This window comes from Crocuta crocuta, unplaced genomic scaffold, assembly GCF_008692635.1.
Source record: "Crocuta crocuta isolate KB4526 unplaced genomic scaffold, BGI_CrCroc_1.0 scaffold288, whole genome shotgun sequence".
In the NCBI taxonomy this organism is placed as follows: Eukaryota; Metazoa; Chordata; class Mammalia; order Carnivora; family Hyaenidae; genus Crocuta; species Crocuta crocuta.
Window position 1 is genome coordinate 5,249,709 of NW_027532607.1, and position 25,887 is coordinate 5,275,595.

The 25,887-nt window shown below is 40.7% G+C and overlaps 1 protein-coding gene across 5 annotated transcripts in view; it reads left to right on the forward strand.

Annotated features, from left to right (window-relative positions):
- The window catches only part of CEP112 (centrosomal protein 112), a 420,942-nt gene that overhangs the window by 323,675 nt on the left and 71,380 nt on the right, over nucleotides 1-25,887 (forward strand). For 4 of the 5 annotated variants that reach the window (XM_077780421.1, XM_077780424.1, XM_077780422.1 and 1 more), the window contains 2 exons: nucleotides 22-84; nucleotides 6,820-6,969. In XM_077780421.1, the coding sequence (XP_077636547.1) occupies nucleotides 22-84; nucleotides 6,820-6,969 (213 nt within the window). The remainder of the gene's footprint in view (nucleotides 1-21; nucleotides 85-6,819; nucleotides 6,970-25,887) is intronic. The other variant, XM_077780423.1, reaches the window with a different exon arrangement.

The window sequence follows — 25,887 nt, forward strand, 5'->3', positions numbered from 1 at the left end:
TCATGTACGTGTGTCTTTCAGGCCAACAGCAGGCTGAAGCAGATTGAGAAGGAATATACTCAGAAGCTCGCCAAATCTTCACAGGTAAGAATGCTGAAAGGAAAAAAAAAACAAAAAACTGAAACAAACAAAAAAAGAAACCTACACATAAGAGCATTTGTACCTTAGAGTTGCACTTCATCCCCTTCCGTGTTTTTATGGGTTCATATCCTATTTTTGATGCGTGTATGGATCAATAACACATGCTCTTCATATTTGGGTCTTATTAAAAGACTTTTTAAGTCAGGCATATCAAACCATTTGAACTAACACACACACACACACACACACACACACACACACAGAGAGTCAGATGTTGTAAAACCAGCCTGTGCGCTTGAACAAGCCCAGGCTGCAACATATTTCACAAGGGCGGGAAATACACACCTACATTTGTGATGTAAGCACTTTGATACCATCTGTACTTTTTTTGCAATATTCCATTCAGTTGCACCTAAAGACTGCTTAACAACAAAATTCAAGATGAGAAATGCTCTGGGTTAAATTAGCTGCTCGACCGTTGACTCCTTTGGGGGAAAAGAAGAATCACAAGTCCCTACATTCCTATCTTGCTTCATGCTGTTGCTACGGTCGTTTTCAGACAAGGCCAATAACTGAATGCTTGTCTCAACTCGACCTATGACGCTTAAAATCATTTTTCTGCATCAGTTGTTACAATAATATCCTATAATATCATTTAGGGAATCCCGAGCATTCCTTAGTTTTATGAGTAATTCTAGAATAAAAAGTGCTGATTTTCATTGCATTGGCGGATAGGTTAAGCCATTCACTTTTGTGGGCATCGTATCTAATGATTTTCAAAATCAGATTTTCATAGTATGTTTGCATCTACGCAGTGATGTGTGGCCATGAACTGAAATTTATGTACCATTTTATAAGTTACCACACAGTGGTGGTAAGAGCAACACAATGACAAAAACTGGTAATAAAATCAGAAATTTTACACAGGGCACTGACCATTTTGACACAGTGTTCATTCATGTTCATCCACGATAACTCTGGGGTTAGGAACCATTACTGGCTCCATTTTCCCAGTTGAGGAGACTCGGACTCAGAGATGTGAGGTCACAGGACTCAGCAAGTGACTAAGCCAGGACCCCGCCCGCATCTGACTTGGGAGGAGAAGCTCAGAGCCTGACGCCATCAGCCTGGCCCAGTCCCTCCCATTTTTAAATATAGCAGAACCCTGGTGATAGCTATCATGAAATTTCTTAGATTATACAGTTATTTCTAAAAGGTGCATATGTCATGTAATATACATCCCATTTGGAAAGCAGAATGTCTTTGTCTAAGTGAAGACTTATATGTGTTTATTTAAAAGATGAGGAGTATTGTTTCTCATTGCCATGTAGTATTCCATGGTATAGATAAACCACATCTTCTTGATCCATTCATCTGTTGATGGACANAACATGAGGAAATATCATTTTGTAATCACTGAGAAAGATTCTTTTTTTTTTCTTTAAATATTTTTTGGGGGGAGGGGCGCGAGAGAGGGAGACTGAGGATCCTAAGTGGGCTCTGTTCTGACAGCAGACAGCCCAACGCGGGGCTTGAATTCACGAACTATGAGATCATGATATGAACCAAAGTTGGATGCTTAACCAACTGAGCCACCCAGGCACCCCACTGACAAAGATTCTTCTAATCAGAGAAACATTATTACTACAATAGTTAAAGTTTGGACTAAAACATGAAAAATCCTCAAGTGCCATGCCCTCAATTCCTGTTAATTTTGCTTTACGTTAAATGGGGGAGGCAGACCGAAAGTGAGATGTAAGATAGCTACTAAAAATGCTTAAATAATGAGAGTGTAAATGGGAGTATTTATCTCAAGGAATGTATGAGGAAGCCTGATTAGTTCATATTAAAGCAAATTAAACATAAGTTAGTGTGGAAGAAAACCTAAGCTTTGGAATCCGTCAGAACCAAATTTGAATACCAGCCCTACTATACAGGACCTTGAGTGAGTTACCTGCACTCTCTGGAATTCAGTTTCCTCATTTGTAAAATGAGGGAGTAGTACTTACCTCATAGGATAGTTATAAGTATTAAGTAATGTAATGCAAAAAAAGTGCTTAGTACAGAGTGCTTAGTACACAGTAAAGCATTGAATAACTGTTAACTCCTATGGCAGCAGTATTAAGATTGGAATAGAGAAAAGAAAGGAGGAAACAAAGAATAAAAAGGATAGGGAAGCAAGAAGACATTTTTAATTTACTTTTGGGTGTTCAAGAATTGACAAAATCTCCCTGCAAAATTTGGAGAGGGAGGGAGTTGCTACATATTTCCCCAAGTAAAGGTACAAAGAAGCAGCAGGGGGAGGAGGAGGCTAAAAACCCAACTAATAAAGCTATCCTGTCCCATAGCCATTATTTCATACATCAAAGAGCAGTGCAACACCAAAAAAGAAAAAAATCTTTGAAAGAGTGTAATAACATAATAAAAGACAGTCCATCCTCCTCATAAAAGGTAGGATGACAACCTTACATTGATAATGTTTTGTTGGCCCACCTCTAAATACACATAAATATTTATATGTTTATAAATGTATGTGTATATTTGTATCTCTGTACCGGCATTTGAGAAACATTGGTCTATAATCCAGTCAGTTTAAGGAAACAGATTATTTGAAAATGAACATTGCAAACAAAACCAGAGATTGACTTTTTCTGTTTTCCGGTGTTAGTTTTCTGGCCTCTCTAACTCGTATCTAAGATGAGAATTGCAGGGCCACCTGGGTGGCTCAGTCGTTAAGCGTCCGACTTCGGCTCAGGTCATGGGTTCGAGCCCAGCATCAGCTCTGTGCTGACAGCTAGCTCAGAGCCTGGAGCCTGTCTTCGGATTCTGTATCTCTCTCTCTCTCTGACCCTCCCCTGCTCATGCTGTCTCTCTCTCAAAAATAAATAAAAAACATTAAAAAAAATGTTTTAAATAAGATGAGAATTCCAGAAGCAAAGTTTGCTTAACTGTTCATCAGATTTTTAAAAACTCCCTTTCTGAAAAAAACAAACTTTTTTTAAGTGATATGATGAATACATTCATAACAAATGCATTGATACCCGGGAGATCATCAGGTCACATTTGGAAAGTAAATATTTTCCCCCTGTACAAGAAGCTACTTAGTCTGTGAGAGTTTATCAAGTTCTTAGGATCTAATGGACCATGGACCCTAAACCCTTGACATACCCAGGAATGTGCCCCTTCTGGGATTCCCAATGTTCACCATGATGGCAATGTTTGCCTCATCTCTGGGCACACTCCCAAATGGAATCTCCATCAGAATCACATACTTGTTCTTTTTGCCTTAATATTACATATTAGCCTTGCCTTTTCAATATTAGCACAGTTGTCCCCACTCAAGTGACTCGCCTGGTGGCCATTTTTCTAAGAGAGAGAGTGTGCGCGCGCCATTTTGCAAGAAGGAAGGGAGTTTTAGACGAGTCTAGAGCTGGAATACCAGTGGAGCCTGCCCATTGCAAAGGGCCTGGCTCTCCCCAGTGCTCTCACCTGCTCACATGTACCTGACATGGATTATGCCTCGTCATAGTCCACATGTCCCACGTGCCCCCAGCCTTCATGTCATGCCCCAGAAAAGCAACCCAGAATGCCAAAGGTGCCGAGGAGCCCTTCTTTCACTTGGTTTATGAAGCTCTTCAGTGTTCACCACATCTTCCCAAGGAGGCCCTGTCTGTTGTATTTTGAAGAAGAATTTTATAAAAATCTCAAACTATACTACAATCTGAAAAACATCAGAGTGAGTTAAAGATGAAATCTTAACCTCTATTCAGAATCCTATTTTTAATACTTAAAGAACACCACTAACGTTTTTGCCACGTGTTAACTACTTAGCAGTAATTTAACTATTTCAGCTTTTTTGAGTTAGGTTGCTTACAGCAGCAGCCTGAAATGGCTCTCCTTTTGCTTCCCAAAATATTAACTTTTAATATCACATGGAAATGTTCGAATCCTTGTCTTTCTCTGAAGCTAATACAGGGTAAACATTCCGTTGAGTGGCGACATTGCATTTTATGGTTTTTAATTATGATTCAATCAAAACTAGTGGGGTTCATGATTGCATAGATTAGTTCTGATTTTTCTCAGAAACTTCTTACATTATTATTCAATGAAAAAGTGAGATTATCTCAATATAATTTACCAGGTAATTATTATTATTTTTTTTACTGTGATTATAGTTCCACCACTTAAATATTAAGTGCTGGTTATGTGCACTGAGCTAAGGTGAATGTAGTCTATTGCCTTTTACTGTATGTCTACTACCAAGTGAGTTTTGTTCTTTACCTGAAGGATATTAATCTAGTTAGTATTATTTCTCAATCTTAAATCTTAATTCTGGTTTTAAAAATTGTCCACATTTTGACCACCTCCCCATATCTATCTTGTCTGTTACGTCTGTCAACCGACTTATCTACTCATCTACCTAACATGTTTCACCTGAAGGGTTTTGACATTCTCCCTAGATCATCTTCATAAGGTTTTAAAATAACTTTCCCAAGATAATCTCATTACTTCCCTCCAAGGAATCTCAATATTCCCCCAAAGAATGCAAGGTTTCCTTTTCCACACAAAAGCAAGCGCACTCTCCTCAGAACATCCTGGACTTTGCTCATAGTCTTCCAAAGTCTGCACTTATTTCTTTTTTATATGCTCCTGTCATTAAGCTTCTGAAAATGAGAGACCCTTGTTTCATGCCCTTGCGGTCATTTGAAGACCTCTTAAATATTTTTGTCTTTAGTCTCGGTCAATTAAAAGCTAATCTAATCGTACTGTTTTTTAAAGAAACAAAGTTATTTTGCACTTTAGAAACATATTACATGATTGTGGTAGTGGATATATGAATCTACACATGTGATAGGGCTGCATAACATCAAACGTATACACTTGCACACACAGATACGTACACGCACCTTACACACATACACACACATACACTGAACACACACAGTGAACACATGATAGAATTAGGCTTACTACTTCTACCAAGTTGTAGTTTACTGAACTTGAAACACTCCAATAGTCATTGAAAGAGTGAGTTATTTTTACTATTTGGCTCCATGCTCTTATAAAATATCAATCTTAAGTTTCATGTTGGGCCAAGGAAATTTGGCTCTTTCTTATCTCTGGCTCCTCTTGTTCTGTGACTGCAAGTGAGTTGATTATTCTGTGCCTCAGTTTTTGACATTCACTATAAGAATTTAACCTTCCCTGTTTCATAGAAGCGCTATGAGACTTAATTGAATTGATGCCAGCGTGAGAACAACATTTAATCAAAATTCAGAAAACAGATGAAAAACATCTTTATTCTCAGCAAATGAATTCCTGCACTCATAGCAGAAGGTTCAAGTTTGTATTTAAAAATATTAACATACTGCTATGATGTATCTTGCCATGTATTTCCCAATGGTCTTTACATTTGGTTATTGACAAATTCTAAATGTTAAACTTTGTTACAGTGAGTTTGCTCACTCTAAAACAGAAGATACTCCATATTTTATTGTAAATATGCTATTATTTATGTCTATAATAACAACTGACATTTCTCTAGGACTTGGCTTCTGGGAGACTCCAGACAGTTTCTATCTATTGCCTTATAATGCTGTGCCCTACTTTTGTCATCAAGTATTAGGTGGAAAAACTGAATCTCAAAGAAGGTGACTAATCTGTCCAATGTATCTCACCAACCATTCTTGCTCGCATAGAACCAATAGCCTTCTATTCTAAGCTGGGACTCAACTTTTCCCTTTTTTTAAATGAGAAGAAACAACTATTTCCTGCTTCTAAAAAGTCATCACTATTGAATTTGGTAGGAAATAGATACATCCAAACCCAAGGAAGCACTAGTGATATTCACAGTTAGCTCATCGAAAAAGGTCCCTCATCAGATGATTATTTGGGAGAACTTGGAGGGGACCCATTTGTGGAGAGAACCAGTTATCCAATGAGGAGATTAAACTTTCTGAATAAAGTTTCATGGATACCTATAGGTTAGGGAAAAGGCAACTCACTTCAAACTATGTCATAATAAGGTTATCTTTCATACCAAAACCTTGTTAAAAAGAAAAACAAAGGCTACTTAGAAGAACCAATTAGTACGGCAATTGATCTGACTGTGTGGTTCAAGTCCTGCCTGTCTTTTTGGTTGGATGTCATCTTCAGCAATGTGACATTTTAACCATTTTCTGTGTCTCCGTTTCTCCATTTATAAAGGATGGGTGACGATAATGTTTGTAAATGACATAGGAATTTAAGGCACTTAGCACAATGCACAAACGTTAGTGAGCACTCAAAACCTGTTGTGTAGAACTGGGAAACTCTAAAGAATGAGGTCCGTTCATTATTTTCTTTGGTTATTACAGTTCCAAGTATTAGGAAAGGCAAAATAGCTTTTTATTTTTTTCATTCTAATAAATCTGTTTCTCAGTGAAATAAAATCTGACACTTTTCATATTTTTGAGATCACAGATGTTCTTTCTTCTGATGAGTAAATATTGTGGAATGTTATAGTGGAAATGTCTTCCAAATATAATTGGTTCAGCAGTTGTTCACCATTCACAGTTTTATTATAGTCTTTTATTGTGTGGAATTTCATGCATTATAGTGTGCGATATGTTAATTGAAAATATTTAGTTTGTGGATTAGAGTTTTGCCAAATCTGCTCTTTTGTTAAGCATAAATACATATAAAATAGATGCCTCTCACTGAAGAATTTGAAGTTCTCGCATGCTGTTTTCATTTTAGATCATAGCAGAACTTCAGACGACCATTTCCTCTCTGAAAGAGGAGAACAGCCGGCTGCAGCTTGCTGCGGAAAGACGGCTCCAGGACGTTATACAGAAGTTTGAAGATGAGAAGAAGCAGCTGATTAGAGATAATGACCAAGCAATCAAGGTAATCTGAAGACTTCAGTAACCAGTGGTACCAGCTGCTTTAATGTAATTAAAAGGAGGGCTGAAATCCCAGCAGTGGGCAGATGAATGCAGGTATCTGGCCCGTTCACACAGCCTGCAGTAATTCCATTCACTGGACTCTACCTTTGATGTATCCAGTGACTCAGGCCGACTTCCCTCTAAGAGATCACATGGCTGCATAAAAAGTCATTTTTGGCAAGCCCCGTCCATTCACATTGAACAAATATTTGAAAAATACCCTGTCCTTTCTCTTGAGAACCACTTTGGAACTGTCTCCTGATATTAGGAAGATGGTTTTAGCCCAGTACTGCTGGCTAATAAATTCAGAAGTCAGCTTCCAATTTACATTCTATTCTTTGCCCACATCCTTTCATTATGCATTCACATAATGAGAAATAACCTGTTTGAGGTCTGGAACACCAGCCATTTGATGTGCTTCGACATAGTACAGGGTAGATGCGTTGCTGCTGAGAACCGAGGCTGTTTCCAAATGGCTTCAGAGAATCACGCCTTTAATAGCAACAGAAAATTCCCTGGACCCTGATTCTTTAGGTGATAGGCAGTTAGATCTCAAAGTAGTTTTTTTTTTCCCTTGGCTTCATAGCAGCGAATATTATTGTAAGTGTCTACATCATGCTGTGCTTAATCTGTGAGGATAAGCATCTGGAAACCTTTATAAATAAGATTTAAAAGAGAACAAAAAATTTTTTTCTAAGAATTTCCAGCAAAAGATTATTTTTCAGTGATTTTACTTTGTTATAACAATGCTTAAAGCATGTTGAGTAATCATACAAAGCAAGGAAAAATAAAAGAAACATTTGGGATTTATCGCTGCCCTTTTCTGCATAACCCCTCTGTGTTTCTTTTCTATAGCCTATTGTGGGCAATCGGTAAATTATGGAAAAGTTAGTGTTAATGTAAGTTGCTTTTTAAAATATAGTCTGTAAGCCTGGATAACACTGAATGGAATTTTTAAAAAAACAAACCCTTCACATATGGACAAAATCTTGGAGGCCATTACATCCAGCCTCCTCACTTTAGAGGTGAAGACTTATTTTATTTTGTTCTTAATGAGATTTCCCCTCTATATTGTCATCAGTGAGCTTTTTTCCCCTCCATGTGACAGGAGACAAAAAAGTTTTCTTTTTTTATATTCTGGTAATTGAAAAAAATCTTTGAAGCTCTTCTCATTTATAAATGCATAGGAAATACTCATTGATCTGTATGACTGTTTCACTTTCAAATTGAATACTTTGTAAACTCTTTTAGTTGTATAAAAATTTCATTTTTTTAAGTTTATTTATGTATTTTGGGAGGGAGAGAGAGTGAATGTGCACACATGAGCAGGTGAGGGGCAGAGAGAGAGGTGGGGAGACAGAGAGAATCCCAAGCAGGCTCTGTGCCATCAGCCCAGAGCCCGACACAGAGCTCAGTCTCAGGAACTGTGAGATCATGACCTCTTAGCCAAAATCAAGAGTCAGACGCTTAATTGACTGAGCCACCCAGACTGCCCTACAAATTTCATTTTAAGTGAATTTCTTTTCAACTTGATGTCCAAATACCATATGGTGGCTAAGTTCCAAATTTTAAATAAATAGTTGAATCCAAATGTACACAGAAAGGGAAAATATAAATTCACTCCATAACAGCATAGTTTCTAGTACTGTTTCTTAAGATTAAAAAAAAAATCTTGAAAGCAGTATCATTAGTACAACTGCCTATTTTTAAGTATGTTTGCAGTTTTAATCCATTTACCTGTCAAAATGGAAAAACATTGTGATCCTAATTGCCAAAAAAGTGTCAGTTCTTAAAGACTGAAATCAAAAGATGGTAGCATATAAGTACACACATCATATTATATTAAATTATATATCATGTGATATTAATTACCTCCAGAACACAGGTACCTGAAAATAACTAAAATTATAATGTAGATGAGCTACAGTTCACTTTTGATTGACTCAATTAGATTATGTGTAAAATGAATGACATTTGTGGGTTTGTTTTACTAACCTACTTAAGATAAATAATTCATTAGCACTCCTTGCCTTACTTTTTTTTTTTCCAGACTATGTCACAAAAAAATAAAAGGAATAATAGCTAATACTTACTTAACATGTACTATGTACCAGGCATTCTGCCAGACATTTTTATTCATCACCAGTACCATTATCTCACGTAAGCCTTATAGTAATCTTTATAAGGAAGGTATTTCTCTCTTTTTTAATTTTTTGAAATTTATTTATATTTGAGAGAGAGACAGAGTGTGAGTGGGGAGGGACAGAAAGAGGGGGAGACACAGAATCAGAAGCAGGCTCTAGGCTCTGAGCTGTCAGCACAGAGCCCAACACGGGGCTTGAACTCACAAACCGTGAGATCATGACCTGAGGTGAAGTCAGACGCTTAACCAACTAAGCCACCCAGGCGCCCCTATAAGGAAGATATTTCTAACATACCCATCTTACAAGTGCAAAAACTGAGGCTCTGAGGTTATGTAACCAGCCCAAGTTCATACTACTAGGCAGATGTCAGAGCCAGGTTCAAGTCACAGTCTTCCTGACTTGAAAGGCCTAGCCATGAACGATTATACATGCCCCAGTCTCTACATTCTGTCCATGAAAGCCAGTCATTAGCCAAGTGCACAATGACCCCAGGTAGCTTCAATTTTCTGTCTGCCTGAATAGTATTAGCACTTCTGAAGCAGTTGTTTGATTCGGACACTCTAATTTTAGTTGAGTCTTTTATACCTGTAGATCCACAGATAGATACGAATACTCACAGAGAGGCACAGTCACCATGAAGCTTGTATTTGGTTTTCTGAAAACAAATGTATTTGTCTGCATGTATATTAAAACAAACTAGTGTGCACCTAATATTTTGTGATACTAAATATTACTGTTGAAAGATTAGAATCAGAGAGTGCTGTATAAGGAGTGAGCACCCTAAGTATGAAATGTACTGCAGCCCACTTTCCGGGTTGGGAATGAGCTGAGCTCTCAAGCTGGTGGGCAGGGATGAGGATGGAGAGAAAATCTGGTTCTCACCCTCCCAGAGCTGGCCAGAATGTCTCTGTGGAGCAAGAGACCTTTTATTAAAGTGATTCCTTGGAGAAAAGTTAGGGTATAAAGTAGTCTACTAAAATCCACTTATAAAGGCCACCAGAGTGGTATAGTATAACCTGATTAAGTACTTCTGGAGAATAATTTGGCAATACCCATCATTATTAAATTGCCTGAGAGACATGCCCAACTTTTGACCCATTTCCAGAAACTGCCCTAAAGTGGAAGTTAAAGGGTCACAGTGAACTTTAGCTATCCAAAAAGGTGTTCATTCTAGTATTCATTCATTCATTTATCCAATAACTATTTATCAAGGTCCTGTTACATGCTAGGCACCCACAATACTAGCATTTCCTATTTCTGTTCAGTATTTTTTTTGCCATAGGACATGAACTAAAAACTATGCAATATTGAAAACAGAGTTGGAGAAGCACATTTAGGGATATTGAAAATGTTTACAAGATAGTTTTCAATGGAAATGTGGTTTACGGGGTGCCTGGGTGGTTCAATCAGTTAAGTATCTGACTCTTGATCTTGGCTCAGGTTAGGATCTCACAGTTGGTGAGATTGAGTCCAACATCGGGCCCTGTGCTGACAGCACAGAGCCTGCTTCGGATTCTCCCTCTCCCTCTCCCTCTCCCTGCCCTTTCCTCCCCTCGCCTCTCAAAATAAATTAATTAATTTTAAAAAAAAGAAATAACCATCATAGCATTAAGGTAAGCATGATTTCAGGTATCCTACATATAAGGAAAAAATGAAAAGGAAAGCCAAATAGAGTCACAAAATGAGATAATACTACAGATTCTGTATTTCTGTTTGGTTTAGAAAGATCTCTTAAGTTAATTTTACTTCAGTTCAACAGATGAAAGGAACTAGAGTCAAAAGAAGGAATTGTTGGACTTCTGGACAGAATTTGATATTGGGTTGAAAAATGAGTACATTAGTACATTCAGACTTCCTCCTAAAACCCCTCCTTTCTGCCTTCTCTCAGGGTGCTGGTATTATTTTTACACTGTCCAGTTTGTGATATTCACAATTTGTCCATAACCATAGTCTCTAGTTTAATACTCATGCTGTCCTTAAATAGATGTGGTGCATAACCACTAGACCTTTTACCACAATGACTCCGTTTCTCAAGTTTGAAACTTTGATTTGGTTCTTAAGTGGCTAGAATTCATGGCCAAGTCATTTTTGCCAAGTCATTAGTACCAAGTCATGGTACTATCATCTCTGAATTGTTCATGTTTAAGAATGTCTGCCGATTAACCTTTATGTTTGAATGACACGTTAAATGGGCACCATGTTCTTGTTCATATGTTTTCCCACGGAGACAATGACCATTGCTCACCTAGCATTTAATGTCGCTGTGGAGAAGGCTGGGCAGACCAGGTTTTGCCTCATGTAAATGATTTTCTTTTTTTGAGAGATTCCTGAAGAAGTCTCTCTTCATTTTTGTTGTTTGATAGATTAACTAGAATAAATTCAGTTATTAACCAGAATACCTCTACCTGTTAAATATTCAATATATGTTTCAGAAGCCTAGTGGCTCTCCCCTCTCTGGAAGTAAAATTTATTTGTGGCGTCTGCATTTTCTCTAACCTGAGTGAAGGGAAAAGAAGAGCAGGGAGATGTGTGTGTAGTCTGGTTGGGGTTCATACTACCTAAATGGGAGAAGGCATTTGATGTCCCTGTGGGATTTGAATTCTCTCAGTTTGGACTGTGAGAAAAGGAGATGGACGGAGGGAAAAATGGGTAAATATCAAGGCTCTCTCTCTCCCAGAAAAGTGAAGGGGTCAGGACTTCAGGGATCCACACCAAACTGGGATAATTCAAACCCCAGAGTGACATCAGATGCCCTCTCCTATTTAGGTATCTTTTTTTTCCTCCAGATTTGATGATATTAATGAGATTTCTCAGGATTTTCTTAACTCATAACGAATAATGATTTGGGGGACATTGGCAGATAGGGAAGTTGTAACATGATGCAATCCTCCTGTATGCTCCAGAATCATGTTTCTAACAGGCGTTTGAGAGTTTTGTTTTTTGTGTGTATTGTTTACCTTACTATCCTATTTCAGTGCTTCAGTGCATTTTTTTCAGTAAGCATTTATTTGCTTACTTCCTTTGTGTTGTAAAATCTACTATTTGATCTTAGAAGCCTGTTTGACTCCTTTATAATAACATTTAACAAGGAACCTGTGTTAGTCAGCTGTTGCTACAATAATGCTGCATAACAAACAGTGCTGGCTTGGATTCAGGCTGTTGATTGGCTGCATTTGACTCCAGGCATTGGAATGAGTTCAGGCCTGCTTTATATGTCTGCACAATCCCCTAAACTAGGATATCCTCTTCCTGGTGAATTATGAGGAGTACAAAATGATGAGTAGGAAGAAACATCCCTGTGGCCACAACCTCATTTTCATCCACATCAGTGGGGCAGGGAAATTATAGAATCGCTCTAGAAAGAGTCCATGAACATCTATGAACAGTGATTTAATCTCCCACGTAAACAGTCTCTAAACTCTCCCTCAGCTCCCTGGCAATCCATTCCTAGTTCGTCTCTCATTCCAAAACCCTCTTTCCCACTCCCATTCCTTATCTCCTCTTCCTCTTTTTAGCACTCACATATTGGCATTAGGCAAGACCTCTTCTGTTTCCTCTGTACGTATCCTGGACAGTAACACCCTTCCATCTATGTAGTTTCCATGCAAACGAATTTTGAATCTTCATCACCACCTAGACTTTTTGCTGAGCTCTCAATCCAGACTCTTTTTTTTAAGTTTATTCCTTTATTTGAAGAGAGAGAGCATGAGCAGGGGAGGGGCAGAGAACAAGGGAAGGAGAGAAAGGAGTAAAGAGAGAGAGGGAGAGGGAGAATCCCAAGCAGGCTCCACACTGTCAGTGCAGAACCCCACATGGGGCTCAAACTCACAAACCGTGAGATCATGACCTCATCCCAACCCAAGTGTCCGACGCTTAACCAACTGAGCTACCCAGTACCCCTCTCAATCCAAACTTCCAACTACCCTGGCACGTTTTCACTTGGACAACCCATTAGGCTGCTCAAACTAGACATCCTGTAAACTGAACTTAGCTTCGGCTAACTCTTGTGTTGCCCCTAACCTCTTCTTCTTGTGTCAATAATCTGAATTAAAGTACCAACACCCAGTCACTCACATCAGATTCTGGAAGTCCCCTTAAAGGAACCCTTCCCCTCCCTCACCTCTCTGAAGTCAGTTGCTGGAAGTCTGCAGCCCTACCTCATTCCGCAAACACTAGTTCCTACCTTCTTCATCCAACCGTCATCTTTTCCTTGCCAATCACAGTCCCTCCTGTGTGAACCACTGCCAGTAATTCAGCCCTCTCACATCCATCCCACCCCCCACCCTGTCCATAAGGTAACCTTTTGAAAACACAAATAGGAGCATGCGGTTTGCTACTTAAAATCTATCCTTGGCTCTCCATTGCCTGCAGGATAAAGTCTATACTTACCAGCATGGCATATAAAACACTTCATGATCCAAATCAGCGGTTTTCAGGGTGTCCTCAGACCCCTGGGTCCCGGCTACCTCTTTAGGACCTCCACGAGGTCAAAACCATTTTCATACTAATCCTAAGACATCATTTGCCTTTTTCACTGTGTTCACATTTGCACTGATGGTTTACAACCAGCAGTGGATAAAACTGCTGGTGCCTTAGCACAAAACGCAACATTGTCACTAAACTGTCATGATGATTTTCTTCACCACCACACACATGTGCTCCAAAAAAAAAAAAAAAAAAGGAAGCCATAAAGTATATTAATCCTATTAAATCTCAGCCCTTGAGAACACATCTTTTTAATATTAATAGGAAGTACGCACAAAGTATGCTGCATACTGAAGCAGGGCGGGCGTCTCGGGGAAAAGCAGTTCTGCATTTGTCTGAGTGTGAGCTGAACTCTAGGCGCTTGGAAGGAACGATTGACAGGCAAACGGTGCTTATTCAGATTTGACTATCTGGCAGAGGTGTTCTTGAAAAGGAAGGAAGTCAACCTGGCACTTCAAGGACAGCCACTGACTACATTGTCACTAATGATAAAATTTGAGCTTTCAAGCAAAAATCAGAAATTTGGAAAACCGGTACCAGCACTGTAAGTTTGACAGCTTCCCGGTACGTAAAGACTTTTCTGATGAGGTCAGTGGCATTACTAATGATGTGAATGGGGAGAAAGGGGGAGAAATATAATGAAGCGTATCAGCATTTGGAAGATGTATGTAACGCACTGAACCAGTGTTTTCCAAATGACCAGTACCTGGTGTCACCAGATCGCATGTGGGTACAAGATCCTCACAGAGCGCACAAGAGAACACAGGATGTTAATGTAGCGGTGTGCGGAGTTCAACAGTAAGAGTTTCAAATGGCATAGTGCAACTGACTTTTAAGAGTCTGCCACTTGTCAGGGCACCTGGGTGGCTCAGTTGGTTAAGCGCCCAACTCTCGGTTTCGGGCTCAGGTCATGATCTCACAATTTCGTGAGCTCGAGCCCTACGTCGGGCTCCGTGCTGACAGTGCAGAGCTTGCTTGGGATTTTCTCTCTCCCTCTTTCTCTGGCCCTCCCCCACTTGCACTATCTCTGTCTCTCTCAAAATAAATAAATAAACTTATACACACACACACACACACACACATAAAAGAATCTGCCACTTGTCAAGTTTTGATGTCGTCTGGAGGACTATCCACAGTCATATGCAAAGGCTACTAAAATACTCCTTCTTGGTACACCTGGTGCCTCAGTCAGTTAAGCATCTGACTCTTAATTTCCGTGCTGGCAGTATGAAGCTTGCTTGGGATTCTCTCTCTCTCTCTCTCTCTCTCTCTCTCTCTCTCTCTCTCTGCCCCTCTCCTGTCATGCTCTCTCTCTCAAAAACAATGATCCTTCCTTTTCTAATTGGTTATTTGTGGGAGACTAGCTTGTCTTCTTATACTTCAGAGCAACCCACTGCAAGAGATTAAATGCAGGGCACGTCTGGGTGGCTCAGTTGGTTGAGTGTCTGACTTTGGCTCAGGTCATGATCTTGCAGTTTGTGAGTTCGAGCCTTGCACCAGGCTCTGCTGACAGCTCAGAGCCTGGAGTCTGCTTCAAATCCTCTGTCCCCCTCTCCCTGATCCTCCCTCCCTCTCTTTCTCTCTCTCTCTCACACACAAAACTAAAAAAAATTTTAAAAATAAAAATTGAATGCAGAAGCAGATATGAGAATCCAGCCACCTTCCATTAAGCCAGACATTAAAAAGATTTGGAAAAAAGGAAAGCATAGCTGCTCTCCTCACTATTTTTTTTTTTGCCTTGGAAAATAGCCATATGTTATTAGATATATTTATGGTCACACATAATGTATTTATGACTTATTTTAAAATGAATTTGTACACACATATTTTAATGTTCCTTAATTTTAATTTCTAACATGGTAAATATCAACAGATAGAACACACATAAACAAAACCTCTTTGGGATTCTGAATTTTGAAAGGCGTAAAGGGGCCCAGAGACCAAAAACTTGGAGAGCTTCCTGTCTAGATGTTGCCCTTTGTCCCCCGCATCAAACATCCCTCAGCATTCGTGAAGAGCTCTCTGTGATCCCAGGAACCCTGTGTGAGTTCCTTTCCTTTTAAGATTTAAATGTCATCTTTTCTGGGAAGGGTCAGAGTAGGAAGCTCACGCCAGCATCGGCCACACCTCCAGTGAGGTTTCTGCTGCACTGTGACACTCGTCCACAGCCTTTTATCCGAAACCTTGATGTTGGGTAGGTTTTGCAACCAGGGTCTGCAGACTCCAGGAAGGTGATACAAAGCTTGTCTTTTATCCCCGGTGGGGTCGGGACGGGCCTGCTGCAGCCAGACACGCAAGTGCGCAGTGAAACTTGCCAGGATAACAAATGGGGCAGATAGAGGCTAGGGACCCTCACAACATAGGGCAGGTTTTCTTGTCTCACAAGTTTAGCCGTGACCTCTCAAACATAATTTGTGGTTTCCGGAGGATTTTTGAATTTCAGGATTGCAGCTCAGAGGTTGCAAAGCTTGTCTTTTGATTCATTCTCTTTCTTACCAACTAGACTCTGAGCTTCTGAGAACGGGCACTTGCTGCACCATTTGGACCAGGGGAAGTGCCTGAAATATGCTGAATGAATGAACGGTACCGCCTCATACATCCAGGCTCTAAGCATGAATAATGCCAATTTGTTCTCATGTTGTCTGATTGATGGCAGCAAGCTTGTAAATATTTTGGGGGTGGTAGAGCAGATATGCATAAATAACTTCGATCTTGTGATAACAGTGACATGTTTTGCCTGATTAGGCAGATTCAAATAAAACACCCTGCACCTTGCATATATTTTCTGAGAGGGTAATTTGCATACTCCAGGGCAAGGCTCCCAAAGGCTCCCCCCAAAACAAAGTTATCTAAAGGGTAGTTAGCAATATCCACTGAACTCACAGAAGCTCATTGGGGGAAATTGTTAGAAATAGTTCTATAGAAAGACTGTGGAACATTCTTCTGGCATCACTGCCCCACCAGGGCTAAGCCCTTTCTTTGAAGCTGGAGTATTGAAAGTTCCTCACTGTGAAGCCAGATGTCCAAGCAGAGATTTCATATCAAGGAGAAATGTTGTAAAATTTTTGCTTGCAGGCATAGAAAAGAGATTTTAAAGCACTGATGCTTCTCTCCCTTGGCCACTGACTGAAGTTCACGAGAAAAGGTCGGCCGCCAGTAGGAGATCTAGAAATCTGGTCTGTATTACCAGAAGGGCTTGAGGGGGGAAAAGAGAATATTTCATAAGATTGGGCAATTCTCACTGTGCTAAAAGCTTACAGGAATCCATTTCCCAAAGAATAAAATTACAAACCTCATTGTGGGGTTTTAGGAGCATTGAGAAACAGAAAGAAATCTCAGTGCCTAGCATCAAATGGCTTTGTTTGGAAGCCTGTTCATTATTTAATTCTTGTCTCCCCTACATGCATGTCCTAAGGGCACAGGGGGGAAGTGGCATTTTCTTTGTGCCCTCCTGAATTAGAATTAATAATGCTAAGAATAGAAATGTATTTTCCATCCCACCCAAGAAGGCTTGCCTGCACACTCAGAAAGGAAGACAGAGCCATTCAGTCATACTAGCAGAAACCCTAAGTGCCATTTTCCAGGAAGAACGCTCTGGAAGATAATTGGGTACGGTGTGGTAGTGAATTATGACCTCGCTTCCTAGAGCAAGAAGAAGCAGTAACAATAAATGAGCAGAGAAGAAATGGACCTTCTCCCCCACCCCCAAAGTAGTTTATCCCATACCTTTCCTTAAGCTCCATTCTCTGGCAAAATTTTATTTTATTTAAAGACTGATTGAAGATTGTTTGTTCAGTAGACAAAACCTTCAAGCATTATGAAAAATACTTTCTGCCTCTGGGACACAGCCTTGTATATACTAAGTGATCAATTAGGGTTCGATGAGGGGCCACGTGAATGACTGAGAGCAGTGCCAAGAACACAGGTGAAGACAGATTCCTCTTCCATGGGCTGGGTAAACTCTGGAAGTCACTACATGAATTTTATTACTGCATGGTCCAAAATATGAGTTACTTTGGTGAATCAAATATCGGAGTATATCTGCATCATTTCTTTATAGTTTGAAAAACTTTTTTTTTAATTTTTTTAAATGTTTTATTTATTTCTGAAAGAGAGAGAGAGAGAGAGAGAGAGATGCAGCGTGAGCAGTGGAGGGTCACAAAGAGAAGGAGACACAGAATCCGAAGCAGGCTCCAGGCTCTGAGCTGTTAGCACAGAGGCAGACGCAGGGCTTGAACTCACTGACCTGAGATCATGACCTGAGCCGAAGTCAGATGCTTAACTGACTGAGCCACCCAGGCACCCCTATTTAGAACTATTTTAATCCTTAATAACTCTGAACTATATCAGAAACTATTCCAAAATCAGTGTGATGAACATAATAAGCACTGAAATACATTAACTGTAAGCCTCCACAATCAAAATTACTGAATGATTACTATGTGTATACATATGTGTATATACACATAATTATTTATATATTCACATACATGGGTATATTCAGAAGGACTGGGTTAGAAAGAAGTTTAATTGTTAGAAGACTTGATCGTGATTTCATATATTCGTTATGTTAAATAATTTTGTGATGCCTTGCTTTAATTGGCTGTTTGCCCTATCTCTCTCTCCTTCTCTCTCTCTCTCTCTCTCTTTCTCTCTCTCTCTTTCTCAAGCCAAGAACCTGGGTTTCTGTTGACTCTCAGGTGACTCTTGATAAACCCCTCTTTTACCACTTATCAGTAGTGAAATTTGTGCCTCTTCCCTTTACAAATCATAATACTATCTCGTGCTTCTCAGGATTTGTTCCTAAAGAATTCAGCTTATTGGGGCACCTGGGTGGCTCAGTAGGTTAAACATCCAACGTCAGCTCAGGTCACGATCTCATGGTTTGTGGGTTCGACCCCCTTATTGGGCTCAGTGCTGACAACTCAGAGCCTGGAGCCTGCTTTGGATTCTGTGTCTCCCTCTCTCTCTGCCCCTTCCCTGCTTGTTCTCTCTCTCTCTCTCTCTCTCTCTCTCTCACAAAAAGAAATAAACATAAAAAAATAATAATAAATGTAAAAATACGCCATTTAAAAAAATTCAACTTGTTGCGCATGGCGTCCTATACTTTCTCGCCCACCGTCAGCCTGGGTGACGGCAACACCCAGTTGGGGTGCGCTGGCCCAGGCTTGTATTGGCTGCAGCGAGCCGATTGTTACACTGTTAGGAATTCTGCCAGCTGGAATATGCAAGCCCTGGAAATCCATGCACACTGCTACAAAGACTTTTTGAGAGCCAGTTATTAAATATTTACTAGAAGACTGCTGCTACAAGAGTTCCTTTTCCCCTACTTTCTTGATGAAACCAACTTCCAGCTCTTAGTCCCCATGCGCGTGGGGCTGCTCAGCCTTCTTAAAACAAGGTCTTGCTGCTCTTCCTTGCTGCCAGCCAGCCACCTGCTCCACTTCTGTGGACATGTGCTATATGACTCAGCTCTTCCCAATGTTCCCTCGGAGTCCCTTTTCTAATCCCAACATAATACGGGAAGTTTACAAAGTGACCTATTACCTCTTCTCTAAATTCAGTGGTGTCTTCACATTCCTAATCATCCACTAACTCCATGTAGCCCTTGACTATATTGACCAACAGTTTTCCTTCCAGATCAGAGAGGTTGGCAAACTTTTTCTGTAGAGGGCCAGATAGTAAATATTTTAGGCTTTGCGGGCCATAAGATCTCTGTTGCTGCTCTTCAGCTCTTGCTTTCATGGTGTGAAAGCAGCCTTAGACAATATCAACAAATGGGCATGGCTGTGTCCCAATAAAACTTTATTTACAAAAACAGACTGGGTGACAGATTTGGCCTGTTGGCCATAGTTGGCTAACTGCTGCTCTGGAAACTCACTCTTCTCTTGGTTTGTACAGTACTTCTCTACTTGTTTCCTCTGCTGGTCTCTCTGCCTCCCTGTGGGTAGTCCCCGAGTCTGTGTCCCAGGCTCTGCTGCTGCTTCTCCCGTCCACCGTGAGCTCATCTCCTGTGTGACTGCAGCTGTCACTTCTACAGGGATGCTTCCCAGAAGCCTCAGCCTCATTCCAGTTGTCCTGTATCTCACACCGCCTGTAAATCAGCTTCATTTAGAGAATACACTCCTATTTCAAACTCAGTAGCTACAACATTGAATTATCACCTTCCCTTCCACACTGGCTCTTCTTTAGTCTATCAGGGTTTCCCCCAGTCTCTCTGTTTCCTTTTAGAAATCTTGGGCTCATCCTTGTCCTTTCTTTTGCTTCATCCCAATTTATCTCAAGTCTATCACCAGAATCCTAGAATATATTTCTTATGCCTCTGCTCTGACCCTGACTCAGAGCCCTTCTCAACTTGCACTTGATTTAAACCAGCCTCCTCTCAGCTGGTGTCCCTGCCAAAAGTCTCTCAGCTCAGTCCAGTATGAAGAGCGCTGCCAGAGAAATCTTAAATCGCCAATTTCCCTGCTTTACAAAGGGTGCCCGAAAATCAATAGGAAAAGACTAACACGCCAGTGAACTGAAAAAAAGCAAAGGCTGTGGACCCAGAATTCAATATCCAGCAACCCTGTGAAAAATATGCTAATTCTCATTCATAATTAAAGAAATGTAAATCAAAACTAAGTTTTGAAGAGCTTGGCTGCCACTTGACAGGCATAAATTTTGAATTTGAAAAAATACCCGATCATGTGCAGTTGTGGGAGCAGAGATGGGTGCCGCCTCCTTGGAAGGCAGCCATGTTACAAGCACGTCGCCTTTGGCTGAGTAGTTCCGCGGGTAGGAAGTCGTCCCCTGGACTTACCTGTGAAGATAGGCACTATCTTTGTAACATTCCTTGAGTGAAAAGCTAGGGAAAACCATGAACTATGGTACGCACATCCACACCAAGGAACACTACAAGGCCATTTTAAAAGAATGAAGAAGATCTCTGTGGGATATGAGACAAGATTGCTAATGTGCAGTGTGTGAAAAGACTGTTGCATAGATTTAAATTTGCTCCAGTGGGTCTCAAGATGGCCTAAGTGGCCATTTGGGGGGATGGGACTTTTAATTTTTCATTTTCTGTACTTGGATGATGTTTTAATTTATTAGAAGATCACGTTACTAGCCCAAATGTAGAAGGTTGCTTCTAAAGCAAGATCCAGATCTTCTGCCAGGCTTTCGAAGCCCATCCAGATTTGTCAGTATTTCTCAACATGTACATTCTGTTCTAGCCAACTGGTCTCCCTGCTCACAAGTCCATGTCAGCGCCTCCGTCGAGCCTTCATTCACACTGTGTACCTGCTTCCTCACTGCTGCGGCCTCTCCTCCACTCCTCAGAGTTGTCAGATATTAGCAAGGCCATCTCAGGGTCCCACCTGCCTCCTCCAGGAAGCCTTTCTCACTGCCCCTCCCTGGGGACCTGTTACTTTCATGAAGCTCTCAACAGTTACTGATTCTTTCATTCTTTCTGGATTCTGCATAGTACCCACATTAGTGGGCACCCCCAAAATAAGACCTAGTTGATTGAAAGAATATGATCTCTCATTTTTAAATGCTAAATTTTGAACCTATTGGTTTTTTTTTTAAAGGCAGTTTTAAACATATCATCCCCAACCTCGCATTTAAAAGAAGTAGGGATACACACACACACGCCAAACAAAACAAAACAACAACAACAACAAAATAGTTAAATATCTAAAGCTTTGGGTTGGCAAACTCCTCTTTTGTTAAAATTTTTAACACTTATTCATTTTTGAGAGACAGAGCATAGGTGGGGAAGGGCAGGGAAAGAGAGACAGAGAATCTGAAGCAGGCTCCAGGCTCTGAGCTGTCATCACAGAGCCCAGTGTAGGGCTTTAACTCACCAACTGCAAGATCATGACCTGAGCTGAAGTCAGCCACTTAACCAACTGAGCCACCCAGGTGCCTCAGCAAACTTCTCATTTAAGATGCAGATATCCTTGGGACACCTGGGTGGCTCAGTCAGTTAAGCAGTCGACTTCAGCTCAAGTCATGATCTCCTGGTTCATGAGTTCGAGCCCTGTGTTGGGCTCTGTGCAGACAGCTCAGAGCCTGGAGCCTGCTTAGGATTTTGTGTCTCGCTCTCTCTCCGCCCCTTGCCTGCTCACGCTCTGCCTCTCAAAAACAAATAAATGTTAAAAAAAAAAAAAAAAAACTTTTTTTAAAAAGATGCAGACATCCTTGGTGTGTTAACATACTAAAAAAGCCCTTGAATTTGTTCACGCTCTAATGTGAGATTGTTTAATCAGACTTTCTTCCCAGCAGTTAGATGAGATCATCTCATTTGTAGGACTAGGAAGTGGTATTTGGAGCAGGAAGGAGGGTCAGAGAACTACAGAGTATTTCGGGGCATGGGGCATAGAGCTGGGGCAGGGTGGGCAGCTGTGAGGGAGACTGCAGTGACCAGGGAGGAGGCTAGGCAGGTGGGAGGAAGAGCCCCTGGGTCCCAGTGCCTGGTGTGACCTTGGGCACCATCGTCTTTGTTGCTACAGAAGTGTAACACCCGACTTCCTAAGTTTGTCCGAGTCTGTTTTTAATCCCATGTTGACAGGTATAGGTTGAGATTTGGGTGGCTTTTCACACAAGGACACGGAGTGGATATATATGTATGCGAGTGTATGTATTTGTGTGTGTGTGTTGGTGTGTATAGAAGATAGAACGAGTGTACATACATGTATATTTCCCAGCATGTAAATATCATTACATATTCTTAGTGAGAAAAGAGTGTGTCTGTGAATAAATGGTAGTATCATGATAGTTCATTCTGCATAAATGTGCCTTATAAATCATGGAACAAAATTTAAGACAGGCCTGGCTCATTCTGCCGTGTGTGTGTGTGTGTGTGTGTGTGTGTGTGTGTGTGTGTGTTTAGGGAATTTGTTGTGTGAGGAACCATAGGATGTGGAGAGTTAATTGATAGCTTTAACAGATATTTAAGGAACTAAATCAAAATCAGTAAGAGAATCAAAAATAAATCTGGTTTTTGTAAGTGTATTGTGTTTTCCAAATGCATATAATTGGGGGAAAAAAACAACTAATGCTATGCCATCGAGCCGTCAGGAAAGACTGAATGTCACTTTCAGGTTGTCACCAGGAGGCTGTTGCTACCACAGTACAGAAGTAGCAGCTGAAACCAAAGATTTGGAGCGAAAGAGATCTGGGGTGGTTGGTGGGTTACAGGAATGCTTTAATGTTGGAAGCACAGAGGAAAAAGTGGAATTAAAAACAAAGCAACAGCCCCCATTTTCTTCAAGAGAAGCAGAGCGCTCTTGCTTTTATGTCTCTGTCACTTGCTCCAGGATTCTTCATAAAGCCCTCTAACCACCTAAATAAATATTCATATGGGTTGCTCACCACCTCATTAATAAAACAAGATTTGGTGGTACAATATTTCAGAGTAACATGTGATTTGCATCTCACCCTTGTTTAACTTTAAATCTCAAGCAATTAATAAATTAGACTCGAGAGCTTTTTAAGAAGTAACATGTTCCATGCACCACAAATTGCATTATTTTTATGTGTAAATAATGATGAAAGGAGAGATTGTTCCTTTGATGTCTATAAACTATGCTGTAAAATATGCAGAAAACATTCTTGAGTTTAGTTGCAGCCAAAACAAATAGACGAGTTCATAAAACAAAGCAGCAGCATTCTTAGAAACAAGCATTATTTTTCTTTTCATCCCAGTGGCTCTTTTTCCATCTTATATTCTTGCTATTCCTGGTGGCGGATTTATTCCAAAGGCAAAAGTGATGCTGACCTGCCTTTTCTTATCCAGAGGACTGGCTACTTCTCCGGATTCCTCTCCCCAGTAAAGTTGTCTCCCTCTATGGCTCTGACCGGACCCCAGCCGGACCTTCCAGGTTTTGTGCAGGAAACCATTTTTGTCAGTGTCATTTCATTGTTGCTTTAAAACCTATTTCAGGAACGCCTGGGCTGCTCAGTCGGCTAAGCATCTGACTTCGGCTCAGGTCATGATCTCACAGTTCGTGAGTTCGAGCCCCGCGTCAGGCTCTGTGCTGACAGCTCAGAGCCTGGAGCCTGCTTCAGTTTCTGTGTCTCCCTTTCTCTCTGCCCCACTCGTGCTCTGTCTCTCTGTCTCTCTGTCTCTCCCTCTCTGTCTCTCAAAACTAAACAAACATTTAAAAAAATTTTTTTAACTATTTCAGATTTTAGCAAATTTTACTTTTGTCCCTCAGAGATCTTTTTACTTCCCTCTCTGTTTTCCTAGCTGGCTTATCTGGTTTTGTTTTATTTTTAAGTTGTATCTGCAAAGTCTACAAGATCTGGATCCGGCCTGTTTTTTCCTTTGGTATAGTTAATAACCCCTCATTGTAAGTTTCAGCCTACCATGGGAAGGGTACAGAAACAGTTTGGGCTCCTGTTAGAATATAGAACAAGTTCACTATTAACATCACAAGATGGTTTGTGACCTCCATTGGACTGTGCATGTATGCTCTGAACACACTGTACGTGGTATACCCTTCAATACTAGGTGGATATGCTTATTTGGAGATACCAAAGATATACGCTTACTTAACCCCAAATCCCTCCCAGCCTACACAATGGCTGTTCCTCCGTGGGATCGGCTTCACCATTGCTCGTTTTCCGCCTTGCTAACAAGTCTACCATTTCACTTCTTCACCTAACGTGCTTTCATTAAAACTGATCCTGAGCTCTGATCAATTCAAATAACAGGCTTGTCTATCAGATCCTGTGTCACGTCCACTCTAGCTGAGTTTTTCTTCTGATTTCTCTTTTCTTCTCGATGGCAGGTTTTCAAGATCACCATCTCCGTCTTCTCAGATGTCATATCCTCATTCCTGTATTCTTAACTGAGTTTAATGAGCAGAGTATTAAGTATAGTGGATTTGGATGAAATGGTTTCCTCTACCAACTGAAATCATAGTCCCATATTATTTCATTGATTACTAGAGTCTTTTTTTTTTTAAGTTTATTTATTTTGAGAGTGACAGAGACAGCATGAGCAGGAGAGGGGCAGGGAGAGAAAGGGAATGAGAGAGAATCCCAGGCAATCTCCACGCTGTCAGAACAGACCTGACGCAGGGCTGGAACTCACAAAACCACGAGATCATGACCTGAGCCAAAACCAAGAGGTGAACACTCAACCTATTGGGCCACCCAGGTGCCCCTGATTACTAGAGTCTTAAAGCAGAAAAGAACCTTAGAGAGTTGGTCCCCTTGACCTCACTGACCTCTTATTCTCCCCATCCTCATCCCCCATTCCACAAATAAAAATCTTGAGCCCACGTGAGGGGAAGAGCCTGGCCACGCAACTGTCAGCAGGAGGAAGATGAACCCCAAGCCTTTTGAGGCTGTGGTGTTTCCTTCCTACTCCACGTATTCAGACACACATGGAAATGGAAGTACTGTCTTCACTTTAAAATATAAGTGAGCTGCCAGAATGGATGGGCATTTCTTCACACTCTTTCTTCTGTGGCTCCTTGTAACCCCAGCAGAACCTCGCCTCGGCCTTTTGAGTGCGGCTCAGCAAAGCCATTTCTCGTTTGAACCATTTAAGAAACGTTTCCTCCACTAGTTGGCTTTGGTGCTTGCTGTGATTTTTCAAAAATTATCTCTAGCATTCCTTGGAAACAGGATGTTCAAGGCCAATTTGGAAAAGAGGTCATGATTGGAAAAATAATGTTCTAAACACTTGTACCTAATTTAAAGAGCATTCCAAAGGAAGGAAATGTTGTTGATGAGCACCAATCGCTTCGGCCTTATAGATGCATAGGGTTCAGCAAAGATACGTAGACCAAGATGGATTGGTGAGGAGGCGGAGGACTTTGTTTTGCAAGAGGAAACCAATTATCTTGGGAATCCATTGAGTTCAAATGATTTTATGTCTGTGATGTCAAATGATCAATGAAAAAATAAAAGGGGTCAATACAGCAGCAGTTTTTAATTTTGGAAGGACGCTAGCGCCGCGGGATGAAGACGGCAGGCTCCAGATGACTTGGAGTGATTTTTCACCCTTTGGCAAACTGTGAAGTGTTACACAAAACCTGATCTTTTTAACGTTACCACTGTTTTCATTTCTCTAAGGCTCCAAGTATCCTCTTGAATAATCCTGCTCGTTTTGTGTTAAAGAGAAGGAACATGAGTTCTGGAGCCGGACTGCCCGGGTTCAAATCTTGGCTCCACCATTTCCAAACCATGGGGCCTCAAACAAGCTGCTTAACCACTCTGTGCCTCAGTTTCCTCCTTTCAAAAAAAAGAAAATG